The 15623-nt window shown below is 32.5% G+C and overlaps 2 protein-coding genes across 5 annotated transcripts; both read right to left on the bottom strand.

The window, feature by feature from the left end:
• Window positions 1–4860: 4860 nt before the first annotated feature.
• LOC105113752 (Eukaryotic aspartyl protease family protein) lies at window positions 4861–6833 on the bottom strand. Its single transcript, XM_011010058.1, has one exon. It carries the CDS (start codon window positions 6616–6618, stop codon window positions 5164–5166), a length of 1455 nt encoding a protein of 484 aa, XP_011008360.1. The 5' UTR covers window positions 6619–6833; the 3' UTR covers window positions 4861–5163.
• Window positions 6834–10631: 3798 nt separating this feature from the next.
• On the bottom strand, window positions 10632–15201 carry LOC105113760 (lysine histidine transporter-like 6). Of its 4 annotated transcripts, XM_011010077.1 has the most exons (9): window positions 15179–15201; window positions 14823–14870; window positions 14582–14721; window positions 14103–14486; window positions 11619–12012; window positions 11400–11505; window positions 11175–11266; window positions 11018–11086; window positions 10632–10881 (listed from the first exon to the last, which is right to left on the bottom strand). In XM_011010077.1, exons 2-9 carry the CDS (start codon window positions 14844–14846, stop codon window positions 10783–10785), a joined length of 1308 nt encoding a protein of 435 aa, XP_011008379.1. In that variant the 5' UTR covers window positions 14847–14870; window positions 15179–15201; the 3' UTR covers window positions 10632–10782. The 4 variants fall into 4 exon arrangements, with proteins under 4 accessions (XP_011008379.1, XP_011008370.1, XP_011008395.1 ...); XM_011010068.1 differs by lacking the exon at window positions 15179–15201 and having other exon boundaries at window positions 14823–15011; XM_011010086.1 differs by lacking the exon at window positions 15179–15201 and having other exon boundaries at window positions 10880–10960; window positions 10994–11086; window positions 14823–15012.
• Window positions 15202–15623: the final 422 nt, after the last annotated feature.

Raw genomic sequence — 15623 nt, forward strand, 5'->3', positions numbered from 1 at the left:
GAACAGTATCGGCTCAAAAATATTTAACCTTTACCCTTTAGTTTTTCACTTAAATGGACTGTCTTTGCTACTGACATCGGTGTTGGTGTAATTAATCTCTTACGACCTAATTAAAACCCATCCATACTAAATAAAATAAAATAAATGAAAATCTCACATGTATGATTGGCGATTCACTTTTTAATGATAAAGTCTGTATTAGTATCATTAATCGAAACTATAATTATTTTTTAGAATAACCTTACAGATGCATCCCTTGTATTGATATAATAATTTTTTTAAAATAATTTCTCATTAAAAACTTAATAAATCGAGTAAACCTCCACGATCATTAAACCTGTTCTTAGATTTACAATTGATAAATCATGAATTATACTCCAATTACGTTAATAACAAATAATTTCTCATTAATCTTTACATGTTGATGATTAGATTAAAATTAAAGTACACATACCATTTGAAACTTCCTTTGATACATCAGTATTAATAATCTAACTCTCTCCTCTATTTATTTTTATATTTTAAAAATATTTTAAATTAATATTCTATATATTTTTAGATTATTTTAATATATTAATATTAAAAATAATATTTTAAAAATAAAAAATAATATTTTAATATATTTTTAAATAAAAAATATTTTAAAAAACAATGCTTACTGTAATCTAAAATTCCACAATAAAAGATGAATAGCGGCGTTAGTTCTGGCCTTTTATGACGGGATGGGATAGAGAGACATCCCGGCTCAGGCAATGCATTCATCATGTTATCATATAAACGACGGAGGCGCACTGCATATATAACCCGTGTCCAGTGATGGTCAGTCAGAAGTACCTATCACATTGGGCACGTGTCACGTACAAGCCTTTCCTTTAAATTCTTACTGATGATCGCTCTCCACACCAGCACAATCATGATTCATGATGGTCGCGCAGCATGAGCGTGCATTGTCTTCGCCTCTGCACGCACCGCTCCAAGCTTGAGGAAAGCGGGTGCTTATCAGGACAGATGCAACGTGTTTATACGAAAAGAAAGGAGGTCGAAACCATGTTCTACCCAGACCATGTTAACCTTTTTAAGGTTGTCTTCAACACGAATGGATTATTCGAGGTTTCCGTTGGTTACTCATGAGATTGTTTGCAATAAAATAAATTTACAGTCATTTTGTGCATCTGTGAATTATAAGAGGTATTTCAATTTCATAAAATTTTTGTTCCAACGGTTTTCAACATCTTTTGTTATGAGCATTATATAGCTAAATTAATCATCTTAATGAGCACATGCTTCCCTGATTATTTATCAGAATGTCCTTATCAAATGTCAATGAAAATCTGGATTGATTTCTAGGCTATAAAAATATAAAATAAAAACGAAAATGATGTTTGGCTGGTGTCACAAGCACGGGGATTCATTGGGTTAGATGGAATTAAATTTGCATTTGGGTGACTGAGCTGGTAAAATGAATAGGATTAATGGGTATTTTCTCTATGTGGTCTCTGGTTTAATTTTATTTGCTCACAAAATTAATGGTCACATACCGTAAAGTGTAAGTTTTCTTTGGGATACAGGGATGTAATTTAATGTGTGCGAATAGCTCAAAATGCCTTGCATATGTAAAAAAAATAATAAAATAAATTTACATTCTCTCGGAAGAAACTGGATTGAAATAAATCAGGCAGGTTGGTCCCATTTTGGAAATTGGGGTCGATGCTTGTTTCTTTTGGACTTCACATTTTTACTGTAATTTATTTTATTTTATTTATTTTATTTGTATCCACTTTAGTATTGAATGCATCTGACACCTAGCTCTTTTGAGGCACTTTGTTGAGAGAGAATTTTAGTCAACGAACAGCTAGGTGTTTGATGCTCCTGCCCCGATTAATTAAAATCAATTAAATATAACCTAATCACCTCGCTGTCACCAACAGAACTTCCAACTCTCAGCGTTTTTGCCTCCTGCCATGGGCTGTTCGATCTAGGAACCTTAGTAAGGATATTCCCCGTACATGAAGAAAAAAAGAGTCCTTGGAAGCTAGATGAAATTTCTGGTATGCAAGATGAACCTTTTGACATATTGATCCTTTAGGCTTTAACTTGCAATTCACTCCTTTATGGGTCAATCGCAAAATTATAACCCTCTTTTTTTAAGATCAAATCTTGTTGGAAATTTATTTTAATTGAATAAATTATAGGTGAAAAAAATAATGTAAAAAACTTTTGGTTTTATTACTCAAATAGCTATTTTTTTCTAAATTTAATTATTCATTTATAATTGTTAGTTAATCAAAAGATTGATAATAGTGAAAATGATTTTTTTTTAATTTTTTAGCTTTTAAAATTTATAGTAAAAAAAGAGATGAAGGAAGAGCTTTCAATTTGAATTTTTTAAATTGTTAGACATTCCTCCTCACTTTATTTTTAGTATTTTTTTTTCTTTTTATGATTTGTTTTTTTTTAAAAAAAAATTAGAGCTTGGATTTATCTTGTTCAATGATATTTAAATTATATAATATTTGGTTCAAGGACCTTGTTTAGAAAGGTATATAAATTAAAGTGGTGTTGTTGAAATTTTAGGAGATATATTATAAACATTATAGTTATATAAATGATGAGCAATAAAGCTTTAAGATTAAAAAATCTATCATTGACAATAGCAAAAGATTCATTACTTTAACATCCTTCAATAAATAATTACCTTTTCTGTTTTAACTTTAGTATAATTAATTTTATTGTTAGCATGGATGCTATGATTTTTTATTTTATATCAATTATAAATTTAAATACATGCTTAGAATATATTCTAGTATTATATTATTTTTAATTGAAAGCATAGTTGTTTTTAGTTTTGTTTAACGTACTTATAATTTTAAATATACCTAAATTATTTATTTTTATTGAATTTTTTTATTTAGCATTCTTTTATAATAATAAACTAAATATCTGTAACTAATCCCAATACTCCCTATTTTGCTTTACGATCTCTACACGTTCATCAACCACCGTTTAGAAAGAATAAATCCCGTGATTAATTGATTTTAGATGACTGAGTTGTCAATTGTACGTGTCTCAATTCTATTTATTTGATATGATAAATTACAGGTTGTTTGTGTCTCGTCCATTGTTGATACGACAAATATTGTGATGACTTACGTGATTTATTTTTGTTTTTCCAAGTCATCCATGGTTGGAAGCCGGCTGGTGAGGGGTAAAAATGAAAGGTTTTGTGGCTAATGTTTTTTCATTTAATGGGAAATTTATAATATTTAATACAATGATTTTTTAGCTATTAAATGAAAAATAATGGCAATTTTATAAATAATCATTTTTTTCCCCGAGTACGTGTTAGGATGCTTATAAAGTTTAAGATTTAAAATGGGATTTTTCAAAAAGTAATTGTAAAAAAGATTAAAATAGACGGTTCAAAGTTCTAAAGAAGGCATTTCAGGTCCCACAAACTTCGGGCTAATCCTGCTAGACAAATTTAATACCATCCATGTTTCGGGTAAATTTCAACAAGCCTGGCCCAATAAATGGTCGCATTAGCATGGCGACAAGCAGTCTATTCCAGTCCACTGCATGTATTGCGCATTTTGTTTAATGTCAAGTCGCGTATCCTTTGAATTCTTCAAAATGTATGCCACAGAATATAAGCGCATGAAAAGTTATTTTTTAAAAAAAAATAATATTTTGTTATCATTTTAATATACTAATAAAAAATTATTTTAAAAAATAATAAAAATATTATTTTAATAAAATTTTAAATAAAATAATATTTTTAAAAACAAGAACTCTTCCTTGTAGATTTACCATACAGCAACCTGGCTCTTTCAAGGCACACTGATGAGATCCTTCGAAGAAATCCACGATGTAAATTAATGAAGAGATTGTTTGTAAATACACTTGAAAATGTGTTTCTTCAGTTTTTAATATGATGATTTTAAAAATAATTTTAAAAAAATAAAAAACTATATTTTTATATATTTTTAAATAATTTTTTTTTAAATCACAACCATTACAATAATTTCAATCATACCTGAAATTTGCTTTGTAAACCATGATACATTTAAAGTTATAAAGATGCATGTATTGTGGTGGAAAGGTATTTTTTAAAAAAATTAATTTTTTATTTTAAATTAATATATCTTTATGTTTTCAAATTATTTTAATATATTAATATAAAAAAATTAAAAAATATTATGAAAAGCATCTAATCCCGAACAAACTCTTGTTATTTCGGTTGCCATGGGACTTGAATTAGAACTTTACATGCAAACGACCCTTAATTTTGACGTGAAAATACCAGATCAATAATATTTTTTCGTGTGGAAAGGTGTTATGGCTCGCGAGCTGATGCGCATCTAATCGCACACACACACCAAAAAAGAATCCCAGGCCCCAGATCAAAGACTCAAGTTTCCCTGTCAACTAAGGCACAAATGCCATTAAAAAGCACGTGAGCTGTTCCCCCACCCAAATAATACTCGTCAATCAATAAAGTAGTACTATACTACGTGCAAAATCCCTAAAAGCTGAAACAGAACGAAAACATCCCCTGCACCAAAACAAACAAATAAATAAAAATTCAAATGCACCATGATCAGATCACCATTTAAAAAAAAAGGGAAAAAGAAAAATCCAAGTGTAACAGCATGTTTTATGAAGTCATGAAAATGAATGAAACTTATAGCCAACGTTTTTTTAGTGTTTGGTGACGGTGCATTATGTTTTTTTAAAGTAATTTTTAATTAAAAATACATTAATATATATATATATTATATGCATATAAAAATCATAAAAAAATAACTAGAAAATATCTATACAAGAAAATATAAAAAAATATTTTAAAAAACAAAAAAATAAAAATAAAACACTGAATTAATACTATATATCTCCTCATTGCATGATTCTTTCAAATAACACAAAATGACAAGAAGGCAACGGTCACCCATTGGTCATTAACTAACATCCTCACACTCTATATCACTTTTTTTATACTTTGTGAAGCTTTCCCATCTCCCCACAGCAGTAAAACTCCCTCTTCAAGACTTACCATGGGTTAACTGAAACAGTAATAAAAAAACCTCAACCATAAACATTAGTCAACACTGACAGTGTCCATGACCCTCTTCTTTAATTTTCAAACTTCTCCAGCTGTTAAAAAAACTAGCATCTATTAGGCACGAACCCAACTAGATGGTTAACCAGATCATAACTGACACGTGTCCCCTGCTGCTGCACGTTCCCAATAATTGACAAAGACGAAGCCGTTGGTGCGAAAGCAAAACAAAACGTTCCTTCCGAGTCAAGCGGAACCAAGTAGTTTTTCGCCGGTAACGGTAACTCCTTTCCATCAGGAAAATGAAACGACACCGTCGGCACCTCCACGTTCCCTTTAGAAGACAAATTATAACACGTGTCAAACAACGCTATCCCATTAGTCGACGGCAAGTCCCTCGTTCTCTTTACAAAGGCATCACGCAGAGAGTTGTAAACGTCCGTTTGCAACCGAGTAATCGCCGTTCCCGAGTCAACAATTACCCCTCCATCTCCCGACTCATCAATTTGAAACGCCGATTCAGGAATCGAAACCAACTCCCCACCTACACTCAGTCCCGTTAATCCAACATAATAAAAGGTATCCAGATTGTGGTTCCGGAGCAACGGAGCAGCAACAGCGTTAGGAGGGAGAGTTGAGTTGAACTCGAGAGTTGAAGCAGACTCAGAGTCGCGATCCACGAGGCAATAAGAAAATGACGTCGCATTGATCTGAGAAGGGAAGGACAACGAGCCGCCGCCGAGCCCAAGCAAGCCAGCGGCTCCTACAAACAATCCTTCATTAGTATGTCCACAGCCGATAGCCACGTTATCAACTGGGGCTGAGCCAAGAGTAATAGTCTCAGTAACAAAATCACCAACGGTGTAAGACCCGTCCCCATACGAAACCTCGTAGAGACACGTGTCATTCCGGCATTCTGATACGTCGAGGGACCTGCATTGCCTGGTGTTGCAAGATAGAGTTGAGAAGGAAGCCGATGAAGACGGCTCAAAGATGGGGTCCGCTTGCTGATAACATTCAGCGCAGGGTGCGCATTGTACCCAGTTAACATCACTACCAGTGTCGAGTATTAAATAAGCTTGACTTGGTGGTTTTCCGATTCCAACTCGGGAGAAGTACTCACCACTTCCTTGACTCGTGCCAGATATAATCGGGCTCTGTAGATCCTCAGATTTGAATTCTGAATCCGTCTCAAGTGGTTTAAGATCTGACGAGGAAATGGAATTGATGGCTAGATCTAAACGAGTCACGAGAGATTTGACTCGGGCAGAGTCACGCTGGAGGCGAGATAAGGTTAGCGACTTGTAGTCAGTGTGTGTGGTTTTTTGAATGGAAGTTCTAGAAAGCAGCTCTACTGTTAGTTCTGACGAGGTAGTTTCTTTCTCTTGCTGGTTAAACGGTGACATTTTAGGGCCAGAAGAGAAAATGTTTTTGGTTCTTTGAATGGAGGCGGCGACATCAAGGACTGTCGTCTCGGAAGGCTGTGGTGCTAGAATTCGAGAGGAGGAAACAGGTGGTGAAGCGAAAAACAAAGAGAAGATGACGTAAAAGAGAAGCCCCATTTTGGACAATAATGACAGAGAGCGGCAGGACAAGACAGCAAAGCGAGAGGAGTCAAGGAATGCTTGTGCTTGCTTGTGTAATGCTTATAAAAAGGAAGGGGTTCACGTATGGCTTGCTGAGGAAATTAAAGACAAGCAGGGAGAGAGAAGCTTTGAGTGGTAAGGGATTTCGAAGGATAAATTTTAAAGAGAGGAGTATTCTATGTTTTTTGTGTTGTCTTTGACAGCGTGTTTTGTTTCGTGTTTTCATTAGCTTTGCATTTTTTTGTTAATATCTGTGGGTCCAGTGAACGACACATGTCTTTTAAGCCCAGTCTGCGCGCAAGAATTTGAGGATTTAATTATGGTAATTAGGGTTTCATTGCGATTAGCATGATTAATTGGTGCCTGTGACTCGTCTCTACGATGATGCCTTTTGATGTCCACCGCTTTACTCTTTTGACCACTAATGGGCTCTATGATTTTGGTTCGCTGGACCACATCATTGAATGACCCGAAGGAAAACTTTTTGGGCCTACATTGTAGCTTTTGTGGGTCAAAAGGTTGTCTTCGAGTCGTCTCTCCCCCCTCCCTTTCGAAAAGGGAGTCCTGAAATTTTGCACTCCTTCAATTATCATCTCTAGAAGCATAATATCCATGAAAACATGATCCGATTAAGCATCGGTTCAATCATTCCGTGTCATTTAATTATTATTCAGTAACTTGGTGATTTGTTTCCTCAGGATCCCAAAAAATATTTGTAAACAAAAGCCAGATCGGCTTTTGAAAAGTACTAACATGCTTTTTTTTTTTTTTTTTTCTCTGAGTGTTCTCGTCTTGTTTTTCTTACATCTATCATTTTTTTTCTCTCTTTCTTAAAGCACACGTAGTATCGAGTTAGCGAGTTAGCGTGATTTTCGAAGTCATAAACGCACCAAATATTTTTTTTTTTTTGTAATTCCAATATTATAAAAAAATTATTTGAATTTTCTATATTAATTCTGTTATATTTTTCAATGAATAAGTTTGAGAAAATATTGATTAAATTTAATATGAAAGCTTTGTTTTTCAATTTAATCAAATGAGGTTATATTTATACTAATCAATGTAATGAAAATCTTAGTGAATTAGTTTGATGATTAAAGAGGTTTCTATCCTTAATTTTTCATGTTCAAATCAACATTAAAAAAAATTAATTTTTTTTAATATACTATGTCAACATGGGAGATATACCTTTAAAATAATTCATCCCAATCAACAGGAAAACATATTCTAGAAGCCATGAAAATTACTAAAAAGCAATTTTTTAAAAATTATTTTTATTTTTTTTATTACTAGAAAAATCAGCAAATAAAAAAATTTAGATTAACTTGGCTTTCAGAAAAATATTTTATTTTAGGTAGAATATATTTTTTAAAAGTTGTAATTTTTTTTATAAAATATTATGTTATTTATTGATTGTATCAAATTTAATTATCAATATTTTGATTGATGTATATTTTATTTTGAATCTTGTTTTTTTTTTTTAATTCATACCCTAAAATTTGATTTTTATATTAACTTTATTTTTTATTATTTTAATTGTTTTTTAACTTATTCTTTTTTCAATTAATTTATTTATTAAATTTGATGATTATTTTTTTATTTTATTTTATTTTATTTGAAATAATTTATAAAATCATGTTTTTTATTCTCAATTTCATAACTTTTCAACTTTTTTGTTGGATTCGGTCCCAATCTTTTTATTGTTATTTTTTTAAAATATAAATTTTATATTTTTTTTTAAATTTCACAATCATCCAACTTTTTTATCTTTTAGATTTTTCCTTATTCTTTTAATAAACTTGAAAATATATATTAAAATATTAAAAATTTAATTTTCATTTTATTTACTATGAAAAAACTACATATTAAATGATATTTTTCAATTTATTTTTATTATACTATCAAATATTATAAAATAATTTATTTTTTAAAAATTTATTTTCTACAAAAATCTATTTAAAAAAAAAAACTATTTTCAACGAAACAAGATTAATAATAGCATCCCTCGTTGCGCCGCAGTGTCTCCATCACTACCCGAAAGCTACTTCTTCCATTAGACTAGTGAGATCCCTTTTGGTAACCACGTTGGGAGACAACGAGAGGGGAGCATAGGTGTATGAAGAGTTAGGTAAGAGTTCATCCTTAATCAGTTAAGTGGTTCGCAGTTAAATCAAAAGTGTTTTCAGAGTCATACAATGGGCTGGCTTAAGTGCAGGCAGGTCACTTCTACAACAACATCAGACCACTAACTAATGGGTGGACCGTGGACATGCACGATCGAATGCTTCAATGGCTGAGCTGATTTGCTATAACTCTTCCTTCTCCTTCATTTAGTTATAATCGGCAGAATGATGACGGGGTAAAATCAAGTCAATCAGATGCTACTTCTCAGGGTTAAAAATAAAATCCAGTCATAATTGTCAAAATGCACGATGATGATGTTAAGAATCCAGGCGCAGGTGCTAAATGGAGAGTTAAAAATAAGAAAAATAATATTTTGATTTTTTTTTTTTTCCTTGCTACAGGAAGAAATTAAATAAAATGCAAATTTTTTTCTCTCGCAAATATTATTTTTATATATCTCTTAAAAAAACCAAAACTAATAAAGTGGTGTTAATAAAAAAATAAACCAATAAAATATAACCAAGTAAAAAAAATAACATTAAAATCATTTTAAAAAATAAAATACTTATTTACTCCACTTCAATATATTTAGCTTTTTAATTGGTTATTTTTTTCATTGGAGCATACATGATAAAAAATATATATTTATATAATTTAAAATGCTATTTTATCAATTCAGCTTTTTAAAATAGCATTTCTATCTTAGAGATGCTCTTAAAGAGTGTTTCCATAGATTTTGCTTGTATTTTTAGATGTTTTTAGTTTGAAAAAATATGAAGGGTGTGCTTGTTAAAGTGATAAAGATAGTTTTTAAAATATTTTTTTATTTGAAATTATATTAAAATAATATTTTTATTTTTTTAAATTTATTTTTGATATTAACACATAAAACAAGATTAACAAATATTTTTTAAAAAAAGTGTTGCCCAACTACAACACCTAAACACTCAATAAATTAATTTTTTTATGGTTTTGTTATGCTGTTATAAAAAACTAAAATAATAATTTTGATATATTTTAAAATAAGATATTGTTTTGAAAAATAATTTGTATCATAATTTTATATACCTTTTAGTGCAACGAAGGGTATAATTGGTTAATAAGTGCAACAACTTTTAATATTTTTAGTTAAGTATATGAATTTTAATTTATTTCATTTGAATATATTAACTTTTCAAAACTAGTAATCAAGTATTTTTCATTCATTATTTGTTGATGTGTCCTTTATCCCATGCTACCAAAGTGTAGCTTCACCTTTTCATTTTCGGAGGGAACTTTCTTACTCAAGTTATTTTGCTCTTTTCCATTTTTATATAGTAAATACTCAATAAAGAACATATTTGAAGCCAACTAGCTTGCTAGTTAAGCAACAATTAGTACTAGTTGGAGCACTAATTATCATTAATTATTGTAACATTAATTGATGTTAATTAGTTTTATTTGTCATTTCCACTTGTCCCTTGTACCTTATTTTTTATATGGATATTTGCCTATAAATATATAATATATCCAAACTTATTATATACACCATAAAAAAAATACAAAAAAGAAGAAAAAGAGAGTAAGAGAGGAAAAGCAATCCCATAAAATTATAAGATATTTATGAAAATAGTAAATGAAGTAATGTCTCATAATAATAAAAAGATTTCAGTTGTTTTTTAATTAGTAGAGAAAGATTGTAATTCTCACATTACTTAGTAAAATCTTTCAATACTTACTCATGAATATAGTCAAATTGAATGAACCATGTAAATTCTAGTATATTTTATTTTTTATATTTTATCTTGTCGGATTCGTATGCTAATATTCTAATAATATCATAAAAAAAAATGGAGCAACTGATAAAAACTGGAAAAAAAAAATACTTGATTGAAATTTTTTAAAAACTGGTGTACTTATTAAAAGTTGGGCTCCTTTGCAGTGGCGATTATCCCACAACAAAGGCATTGGTAGCAAGCAGCTGATAAGTAAGAAAAAGAAGTCTTGCACACTCGCTCAGATACATTTTGCCATTATTTAAGTATAGAACCTATAGGTGGAGGAATCGGTAACAATATTCCGGAACCCACCAATCGTGGATGCTATCATGATGAACACTCCGACGAATATGCAAGCCTGAAGACAAAAGGAATTACTGCTGTTAATTAATAAATAATTCACCGGTCACTTTTGTTGCTTTAATTAGGCAAGGCATGTAATTACTGCTATTAATTAATAAATAATTAATGACATTTTGGATTGTTCTGCTTACCCAATTTATAAACCATTGGGTGCTGAATCTCTTAGGTTTCTTGATCAGTAGCCACATCACGCAAGGGAGCTGCAAGAAAGTCCAGAATGGATGGATTATCTTGTCTGATTCTGAAAGTAATCTAGTGACTACCGCAATTACCCTAAGAGAGGCTTACAAAATATGAAGTGGGGGCAAAACCAAATCCACCAAAGAAACCAAGAAGATCTCCAAAGAATGGGAAGGTGACTCCAACAAATAGTGTAAATGCTGCAAAAAAATTCCAGGGACATGTATAGTTCGTAAATTCAACGGATAACAAAATCAAGAGTCAAGCAGCAGCGAACTTGAGATAACTGGAAGATGCATGTTAATTTAATGCCAGAAAAAAAACAAATCTCACCAACGTAAGTAGAGCGAGTTAGGAGTCTTAGTGCAATTCCTGGTGGGAAATTGAGTCTTTTCATCATCATCCTCTCTAGCATGTCAAAAACAGGCATAGCATAGACCTAGAAAAGGTTTCTGTTAGGTCCAGCAGAACGTATGCGTGCGTGTTTTTTTTTTTTTTTTGAGAATGCGAACATATGTATACTGTTAATTTCATGAATATAGTCTCGTATACCTGGTAGCTACCAATGACATGAACTACCACCATTAAATTAGCGGAGGCGATGAGCCATGCGGGTCTTTTGAGATCAGTAAGCACATTATCATCAACATCTTGTCCAAATGCCCAATACCCTATAAGGGCAACAGGAAAATAGCAAATTGCATTGATAAAGTAAGCACCCAGTGCACCTTTCCACATTGGTATTTTGGAAGGCTTCTCAGGAGTTGATGGAATTGTAGCTTGGATTTCAAGAACAACTGCATGGCCAGCAAATGCAAAAGAAATTTCTCCCAGTGCATTGAAGACACGAAACATGTAGTCAGCTGCGCTGGTGCTTTTGTAAGCATAGCTCACATTATCAATCTGGCCATGAGCCAAAGAACCTGCCCATGCTATGGTTGAATAACTGCAATCAGAAACTCAATGGAGTAAGACAGCACTGCACAATGTTAATCAATCAAGAACCTGTAGTTTTTGCATGATTGGTGCCCTTATGATCTGAAGTTAAACTTTTTGTCCAAATTCAACATAAGAATAATAGGAAAGAAAAGGTATACAAATTAAGTTCATGTCTTGATGTCCACTAAGCATGTTTTCCTGTTTGGTTTCACCTTTTCCTGTTTGGTTTCACCTTTTCACTTTGATAGTAATCTGTATGCGTTCACTTTAAGTGTCTGCTTTACTTCAACATCGATCTGATTGTAAAATGTTGATGAACTAGCTTGCCTTTGCGTCATTTTCTTAGTTTTTTTGTCACCAAAGTTCCACCAAACGCATTGTAAAATGTTGATGAACTAGCTTGCCTTTGCGTCATTTTCTTAGTTTTTTTGTCACCAAAGTTCCACCAAACGCATTGTAAAATGTTGATGAACTAGCTTGCCTTTGCGTCATTTTCTTAGTTTTTTTGTCACCAAAGTTCCACCAAACGCATTGTAAAATGTTGATGAACTAGCTTGCCTTTGCGTCATTTTCTTAGTTTTTTTGTCACCAAAGTTCCACCAAACGCATAAAAAAGCCTCCGAGTCCAAAGTCTAAATTAACCCATTTCCTTCCGCAAGATTCATTAACTTATCCTCACAATGGCTGTCACTCAAAAAGTAATCAGTGGGACCGATATATATTCGATACAGAAAGGGATCGGAGTTACCCCACCAAAAGCAATGAATAGCTTTAAGCAATGGCCCTTTCAAGGGACGAAGATCAGAATCGCATAACTTTCTACTAGTCATTGATCCATAGTAAATCGGCAAATGCTAATACAATAGCGATTGTGGCAATTGTCCAATTCTAGCCACAAATTTATTGCATGCTCGATAAGTTTCACAATCTGATGCAAGTGAGTCTGATAAGGCATGACTAGAATCGTCACAATTGTTGGAAGTCATGCTTCTCAGTAAACCATGCAAAAACAATAGATCTCCTAGTCATACCTTGTGTATGCTAAACCATGGAGATTCAATATCAGAATCAATGACTTTTGGTTGAAACCACAGCTATTAATTTTAGAGTAAAATGAAATACTATCTAATACTACTGAGTCTAGCTATCAGCTGAAAGAATTTCATATTTTTCCATTTTGTTTCAAATTCGTAGGCCGATGGCAGGAGGGCGAGGGGAGATAAGGCCTTTTAAATTAAGGTCAGAGATCAGAGATCAGGTCGATGGAAGTCGGGATATGAAAAAAAAAAAAAAAAAGAGGAAAAGAAAAGAGTGACATGCAATCCTTTGTTAAATGACTAGGTTATGTATCATCAAAAAAGGGAAAAGAAAAGCTTGATTAATTATAGCTGTGTCATTTTTTAACTGTCGTTAAGTTCTGTTTGTATCTTAATCTTTGGTCTCTTGAAACATTGCCAAATGACTACGGTTCAAGTTACTGAAAATCTCTTCACATGAGGTCTCTTGGCGTGTTCATATTGTGCCAAAATGAGATTCTACTCACAGATTAGGTTACAAGCTAACCAGGTCAGCAGCGTGCACCGCTTTTCAACTAGTAGTTTATCTAATTTTTCTTCAATTCTGGGAAAGAATATTCTTGCTCGCTAATTGACAGTTATAGTTCAAGTAAAATTCCTTTATTTTAAATGGATGGTGCCTTTCTTTTTTGTGTTAAGAAATTGTTTGTCACTCTAATTACTCTAATTAACGAACAGTTGAACCAAAATGTTCTAGTTGGAATGACACAGACTCGATTAGCATGACACTGTGCAAGGACGACACGCAAAACCTATCAAGCATAGTCACGTTTTAGCGGATTAGTTTTAAGTTTTAAAAATATTTTAAAAAAATTTAAATTTTATTTTAAATAGTTTTTTGTGTATTCATATCATTTTACATACTAATATTAAAGATATATTTTTTAAAAAATTATATTATTTTATTATATTTTAAAAAAACATCTACCACACAAAAAAAACACCCGATATCACAGAATTACCACGGTTATGTTCTGGTTATAAGCTAGGAGTAGGGAGATAAAAAATTTAAACCAAATACCTGAGTGACATGACTGCTGCAGCTAGTGAAACGCCAGCAACAGAATTGAAATTAGGAAGCTGGGACAAGAAGAAATGAATGCCACCAAAGATCAAAATCCAGTAAGACTGCCTTATCGGTGTGCAAGAGGCGCAGGTCATCTCCATGAACTTCTTTAAACACTTTCCTCCTGTGACCATGTACACAATATCACAACCAACTTGAACAATCAGTTGCTGAGGTAGGACAATCCATGGTCCCAATTTCGGCCCGAAGGCATGTCGACCTAGGTCGATGTAGCGATCAAAGCGAGTCCCGGGAACACATTCATGGAGCTGGATCATTTGCCACATTGTGTTCAAGGTCATGCACCAGGATAACGCTAAGACCATTATCCCTGGACCCCTGATCAAGAACAGAAATATAATTATTTTAGTCTTATTTGCTGCGCGTAATAAATAAGAATCTGTTAAGCTGTGTTATAGTACTGACTAACATACCAGCCTAAGTAAGCCATGGCATAGGGCAGACTTAGAACACCTGCACCGATCATGGCTGTGACAGCGTGGAAAGTTGAGTACCACCATTTGGCTCGGCGAGCAGGGTCGCCTTCTGTCCATTTGCTCATGGACTGATCTTCCTGTTTAGATTTCAAGAATGGAAAAGAGAAATGGTTGCATTTTTTCGAAATAATAAGCATGCAAGTATATGGGAAACAAGTGTACAACTGGTTCTGCTCACCTTGGAAGGAGAAGTTGAAACCATAGTCACAGCCAAGAATAGCTAACCCTTCAATATGGGAGTTGAGTGATCAAGATCATCATCTATTTATTATAAGTAGTGGTTTGGTGACTCAGATATGATATATATTCTTTTTTAATGTTTGGATTTTCTTTATATATGAATGTGTATTAATCGGGACAAAATTTTATTTTCAAATAATTTTAAAAATATACCTTCATTCTGGCCTAGCCACTCTTTAAAACAAATTTATCAGATTCCTTGGATTTTATATTTGAATTCATGGAATTAAAAGACACAGCAAATATCTATAAACAGCCGAGTGTAATAGGCATAAATAAGAAAAAGAAATTTACTTGGGGTTTGGTTATGGAGCTTTCCCTTCGATTTTCTAGTCCTGTCAGTAAGACATTCAATTGTAATGGGGAATATTCTGTTTGTATATTTAAAGTGACACGAGAGCCCACCATCCACTGGTTAAAGTGTTAATGCCAATTTGGAAAGAGTAAATTGTCTGGTAAACATAATGAGTCTGTAATCATGAAGAGACATTTTCTGGCTGAGTACACTGGGTGCTGTGATAAAAATACTCTATGGGAATCAGAGAAGTTAACTATGCACAGCCACAGTACCTTTCCTTTTCCCTTTGAAACTGGGACCATCTCAGGGATTGTGGGATTTGTAGACTTGGAGCCAATAACAGGGAGTTTTCGTTGGTTGGTGATTTAGATCTATCCTAAAATCATTGCCTTTGAAGGAGTTTCTTTGTTAGAGGGCCATGGTTTCAGGTACAATGATTAA

Source organism: Populus euphratica, unplaced genomic scaffold (genome assembly GCF_000495115.2).
Source record: "Populus euphratica unplaced genomic scaffold, PopEup_1.0 scaffold5.1, whole genome shotgun sequence".
NCBI lineage: Eukaryota > Viridiplantae > Streptophyta > Magnoliopsida > Malpighiales > Salicaceae > Populus > Populus euphratica.

Coding starts and splice junctions, on each gene's coding strand:
- LOC105113760 (XM_011010077.1), bottom strand. CDS start 14,846: ATGGTTTCAACTTCTCCTTCCAAG. Junction 14,722..14,822: donor TTTCAACTTCTCCTTCCAAG/GTGAGCAGAACC, acceptor AAATCTAAACAG/GAAGATCAGTCCATGAGCAA. Junction 12,013..14,102: donor GCAGCAGTCATGTCACTCAG/GTATTTGGTTTA, acceptor TTCTGATTGCAG/TTATTCAACCATAGCATGGG.
- LOC105113752 (XM_011010058.1), bottom strand. CDS start 6,618: ATGGGGCTTCTCTTTTACGTCATCTTCTCTTTGTTTTTCGCTTCACCA.